The 6,228-nt window shown below is 28.5% G+C and overlaps 1 protein-coding gene across 1 annotated transcript; it reads left to right on the top strand.

Moving 5' to 3' along the window:
* Positions 1-1,843: 1,843 nt before the first annotated feature.
* On the top strand, positions 1,844-3,680 carry LOC102584068 (uncharacterized). Its single transcript, XM_006366871.2, has 2 exons — positions 1,844-2,465; positions 2,851-3,680. The coding sequence occupies exons 1-2, from the start codon at positions 2,109-2,111 to the stop codon at positions 3,442-3,444; spliced, it is 951 nt and encodes a 316-aa protein (XP_006366933.1). The 5' UTR covers positions 1,844-2,108; the 3' UTR covers positions 3,445-3,680.
* The last annotated feature ends 2,548 nt before the right edge of the window (positions 3,681-6,228 follow it).

The following is a 6,228-nucleotide window of genomic DNA, read 5'->3' as shown; positions in this document are numbered from 1 at the left end:
AAGCTTTTAAAATGGCAGAATAAAGGAAGAAGATGGAAGATTTGTGGGAGAAAAAGGGCCTAAAAATTCAAGTTGCAATTGAAAGACTTAATTTTAGGCTGATTTGGACTTACACATGGTTTTCAAAATGCAGATAATGTGTTTTAGATGCATCCTTACGCGCCTAAGGGAGGTGTATTCACCTCTTGGACAAGTCAGCATTTAAGGGTTACAAAATATCTAAAATAAAAGGTTCAGGGGTAATAAGACCCCCCGTAAAGTATTGGTGTGTAGTTGAGAATTGACTAATAGATTAGGGAAGCATTTGACCATTTTCTCAAAAAATATATTAAATGTTGAATAATATTTAATAGAAAGGGTAAAACAGACATAAAATGGTTAATTATCTCTTGATTTTTCAAACTGAACAAGTATTGTTAAATAACTATTTTTAGTATAATGGACAAATAAAAATGAACATAAAAAGTATATATTATCCAATAAGTTTAAAAGATATATATAAGTCTTCTTAAAATATAAAATATAGAATTTATATTATTGAAAATAAAACAAATTATTTGTTACCATATGTAAAAGTAATTATGTGGTGGCTTTAAAATTCCTTATATAGTTCTTCGAGTCTCTGAATGGGTTCACTGTCTATTTAGTTGCATTATTTATTTTATTCCAAAACTAAAGATCCTGATCTCTCTTTTGAAAGTCCATTATGTTGAGATTATCACTTATAAGTTATAGGATCAATATCAAAATTAAAATAAATTGTAAAAAACAAAAAAAAGTAGATGCCTATTTGTTGTGTATCTACTGATTCGAATGCTTGAATCTATTCATCATATCACAATAGAATATTTTACCTTTCAGGATTTTTTGTTACTTTTGTTTCCGCCTATCAATATGCCAGCTGAAGATTCTTTAACCTTTTTTTTTATGTCATTAGTGGTAGAATATCTCGTAAGAGTTATTGTTTCAATTAATTTTGAAACAAAATTTATTCGGTAAAAGTTTTTTAAAATATACAAAATACATGAATGTGAGTTGTAATATTCATTTTTATTTTTATTTTAGGTTATAAGTTTTCTGGTGGATACATTTTTCTTTTAAATTCATGAATCTATAATAAATATAATTTAATTAAAAATCTTCTCTTTCAAAACTTTTTGTACTATAAATAGAGTTTCTTTTAGTTGAAAGACACGCACTACAAAAAAAACTATTTTTCCTTGTCTCATAAAAAATATTTGAGAGACATTAATCAAAAGCTGAAATCACCAATTCAAGAATAGAATAACAACATTCTTGAATGCTACTAATTTTGTGACTTAATTAAATCCCGAAGATAGAATTGTTATTTTTTCGTTCGCTTGCTCGTGAGAGAAACTCCAATTTTCTCCAAAAAACAGTATTAACGTGTCTCTAAGCCAAACAAATTTTATTATGAATTCCTTGTACTTTAAATTTTCTTTTTCTTCACCAATATATATAACTTGAACTCTTATAGTTGATTATTTTATGTAAATGGACAAATATAATATAGTTTAAATCAAAGATCAAAGACAAACCACTAAGGCTAGCTCCCACCCTTTCCTCTCTACCCCCTACCCCATAAACATATTATTGTTTATATTATACCTATACTATCCATAAAGATTTTTATTTAAAAAAAAAAAAAAAGGATAATAAAGAGCACAAAAGAAGGGGAGGAAAAGGAAGAAATTGAAAGAGAGCTAAATAAGTTCATGATAGTTTCATGTAAAGTTTTTTTCCCCTTATTTCATTCTATCACACTTTGTTTGTTTTAATAGAAAAAATTATTCTTATTATTATTATTATTATTATTATTTCTTGACAAAAAATAAAGTTTTTCTTTTCTTTAGCTTCCTTTCTGCCCATTAAACATTGAAAATGGCAGATTAAGAATCATCATTTCCCCTCTAAAGGAAACACTCATCATTGCTCCCAACAATCTTTTTTTTTTTAAATTTTTTTACCTTAGAAACATAAGCTTCTAAGAAACATTCTCTTTCTTTTTCCTTTCTTCAACAATATAAATATAACTCTTTTGTTAACTTTTTTTCTCCCCTCTTTCTCTCAAAGTTTTAAATTAAAAAATGGATCCTTCTTCTACAAACTCTGTTAATGGTTTCTACACTTTTTTAACAAGAGGTATTGATGATCTTGAAAGAGTTTTTCTTTCAAATAACTTCATGTCTATTCAATTCCTTCAAAGGGTACTTTCCCTTTTAAGATCTTTTCATACACAATTAACACTTCTTGTTCAAAAACTTCATTTGCCTGTTGGTGAAAAGTGGCTTGATGAATATATGGATGAAAGTTCTAAGCTTTGGGAAGTTTGTCATGTTCTTAAGACTGGCATTTCTGGATTGGAGAATTACTATTCTTCTGGTTTTAATGTCATTTCTTCTCTTGATAATCATCAACATCTTACCCCACAATTATCTAGACAGGTGGAGTATAAATTTCATTTCATTTCATTTCATTTCTCTGTTGATTTCTCCTATCCTCATTCAACTAATAGTTATTATTTCAAAAAGTCACTCGAAATTTGATAAAAAGTAACTTTCTGAGTTAGCTGACAATTTGAGAAATAACACTTATTTTAAGAGTTGATTTCTCGTATCGTCAGTTAATCAGTAGTTATTATCTCATAAGGTCACTTGAAATTCGAGAAAAGTAACTTTTTGAGTTAAATGACCATTTGAGAAATTAACAGTATTGATTTCTCGTATGGTCACTTAACTAATAGTTATTATGTCTGATTTAACTTTCTGAGATAATAATTAGTATTCGTTAAGTGACCATTTTCTATGGTTTTGTTGATTTACAAAACAGGTGATTAGAGCAATAACAGGGTGTAGAAGGGAAGCAATTGGATTAGAGGAAGAAAACAGAGCATTAATGGAAACAAGAATTGAGCCACTTTCATTAAGATTTGATGAAATTGTTTCAGTAGAATCAAAGCTAAATGGATTTAATGGATTCAGAGGAGTCCTTTATGCAATGAGAAATGTTAGTTCAGTCTTGCTAATGATTTTGCTTCATGGATTAGTCTATTGCTGGCCTGAATCATCTTCCTCTGATTTTTCAAGATCAGAAACAGGGTGTTTGTTCTTTGGTTCAAATTTCATGATCTCAACCTCAAGATTACAACAACGAATAGGTTCTCAGATTAATCAGATGAATTCGGGGAGGCAATCGATTTTGTTGTATGAATTTAGGAGATCAAAAGCAGCCATGGATGAGCTTAGAGGAGAATTGGAGAACAAATGTGAAAATGGGATTATAAGAGAGAGAGTTGAGAATTTGAAAGGGTATTTTGGGGTTTTGAAAAATGGTACTGAGAATATTATTGGACAATTAGATGATTTTTTTGATGAAATTGTTGAAGGAAGGAAGAAACTTTTGGATTTCTGCAGCCATAGATAAAAAATTTAAAAATAAAAATTAGAAGAAAAAAAAAAAGAAACACAAGTAGGGGAAAAAAAAATCTGTAGTAGTTGGTTGTATCTTTTGTTGGTTTTTATTTAATTTAATTTTCCTCTCTCTATTAATCTTTTTACCTATTAAGATTTCCTTGGGGTTTATTACTTTTTCTTGATGATGTGTAATTTTCTATGATGATGTAGTTGGTGAGACTCCGTCTTGTTTAGACTCTTCAAAAATGTTATTGAGCGTGTGGTGCAGATCTTTCAAATATACTCCCTCTGTCCCTAATTACTTGCCCACTTTTGAATTGACACACCTATTAAGAAAATAATTATTGACATAGTGAGTTTACCATTTTACCCTTATTAATTATGAAATGGATGAATTAAAAATTTAAGATTTTCAAAAAGTTCTACCTTTTTCAAAGTAATTAACTGAGAGTATAATAGGTAAAAATAATTTGTCCTTTCTTGATTTGTCAAAATGAATAAGTAATTAGGGATAACTATAAAAGAAAAAGTGGACAAGTAATTAGGGACAGAGGGAATAGTGTATTTTTTTAAAATTTGACATGAATATGATAACATTTTTGAAGAGTCTGAACAATTTATAAAATTTTAAAGGAAAAGAGGATTAATGAAACATGATGTTTCTTCTTTGGAAAGGGACAAGTTTATATTGTGTCCTATTTTTATTGATCAATAAATACACCACTTTTTTTAATGGATTTGGTGTAATTCAATTTAAACCGGGCGGAGCCGACCTATTGTTGGGGTTCATCCAAATCTCCTTCCATAGAAAAATATTATTATTTATATATGATTAAAATTAATTTTTATGTACATATAGTAAATGTCGAATTTTCTTCGATTAGTTTGTGTTTACTTCTTTAGATTTTGAACCCTTTTATTAAAAATTCTGAATCCGTCACTGATTTTCATCATTAGTAAAATTTGAAGACACTTTCGAATAGTCACAAAAAGTAAAAAAGAAAGTGCGATGAATATTCATGAAAGGACAACAAGTAGCTGTAAGGCAGAAGAAAGAAAAGAATGGAACCTTCTTTTGTTACTCAACCAAAGGAGACAATATGGGTCACAAAAAAATAATATTTTTGAAGGTTTATTATGTAGGGAAAAAGAAAAAAATAATAATGATTCAACTCTTTAAAGTGTGATGATGGAGTGTGCTGAGTTTTGTAGTAAAAAAGGAGTAAAATGATTTGGGTAACAAGAAAATTATGAAAGTAAAAGAGGAAAAAAAAATAGATTCCTGGATTTGGCCTTTAATGTCCAAAACAAGTATGTGGAGTGTCAAGTGTGGAAGCTTTTCTTTGATTCACTTCCCTTTTGCATGTAATGGACTCTTTCAAATGTTTCCTCTCCCCATTCTCCTATATTAAATCCTAACTATAACTCTTTAGGGCTTGTTTAGTCGGAAATAAGTTATCTTGAGATTAATTATTTATTTCATCTTTTAATGTGGAATACAGATAATATAACAATTTCGAAATACCTCCTCCGTTTATCTTTACTTATCAACTATACTATTTTGAATGTCCAACAATACTTGTCTAATTTATAAAATCAATGATTAATTTACCTTGTTGTGTCTATTTTACCCTTGCTGTTAAATACTTGTCATTTTTTCAATGTTTATATGACTTATATTTAATAAAGGTGATTTGGTAAAGTTACTCCTATCATTTACTGCTTCTTAATCCTTGTATCAAGTCAATGGTGAACAACTATTGTTGGACAGAGAGTAAGTTATTCTGTGATTTTGTTGCAATCAAACATGAGATAAACTCATCCTAAATTAATTTCGAAATTATCACTCATACCAAATGGTTCCTTAGTAAAATATTTTACCAACACGATTCACTACAAACATTTTCAGTTTAGTGGTATCGAGAGGTTTCTAACATAACAGATACAAGTTTAATTCCAGATGTATACTTTCTTTTTCATTTGTCCTAACATGGAAGGATCTAGGATATCAAATACGAGTTTTTGGGAATCAATAATTTTGTGTAGATCTTAAATTTATATTGAGAAATTTATTAAATATATAAAAATTATTTATTGAAAATTTTGTAACAAAATTAGCTCTCGTAGTTCAAGAGTAGAAATGAGACATGTTTTAAGCTTTATTGCCTTCCTCTATAAGAGTTTAAGTTCCATTGACACTTACAAATTACAATAAAGGATTCTTAAAAAAAAAAATTGACATCATTGAGAATCCAAAAATTTTAAATCTTGAATTTGTGGATGTTTATTGTTAGGGTGATTTCTTATTGTCACCATTTTTCTTCCCTTATTTTTGGGATGTTAGATATTAAAATAATGATATGAAAATATCGAAGTAGCTTTCATATCCTGCAAACTAGATTTCTTGTTTTTTGTCCCTTGACGGAAATTCGTGACTTGCCTCACTTTAGGGGTTTACTTAGTGAAATACTTAGTCAAAATATTAAAAGATTAACAATATCAATTATGCATAATAATCATAAGAGTCAAAGAAATATAATTTTTAAAAAAGGAATAATTGAAAATAATGAAAAATTGTCTTGCCACTGGTTTCAGCAACATATTCATTTTCTATTCTACCTTAGTTGAAGACAATTTTCTGTTCATCTAGCATGCTTAATTTATTTTAAGTACCTGTTGAAATTACACATATATTCCAATTGGATTTGGATCTATTATTTCTAAAATAAGTTCTTACTTATAATCATTGTCAACTAACGTACTCTCTCAACCCTCAACCCCCCCACCCCCACCC

The sequence above is a fragment of the Solanum tuberosum genome, unplaced genomic scaffold, assembly GCF_000226075.1.
Source record: "Solanum tuberosum cultivar DM 1-3 516 R44 unplaced genomic scaffold, SolTub_3.0 scf00693, whole genome shotgun sequence".
Taxonomy (NCBI): Eukaryota; Viridiplantae; Streptophyta; class Magnoliopsida; order Solanales; family Solanaceae; genus Solanum; species Solanum tuberosum.
This window is presented reverse-complemented; position numbering and strand designations above follow the sequence as displayed.

Coding starts and splice junctions, on each gene's coding strand:
- LOC102584068 (XM_006366871.2), top strand. CDS start 2,109: ATGGATCCTTCTTCTACAAACTCTGTTAATGGTTTCTACACTTTTTTA. Junction 2,466..2,850: donor CCCCACAATTATCTAGACAG/GTGGAGTATAAA, acceptor TTTACAAAACAG/GTGATTAGAGCAATAACAGG.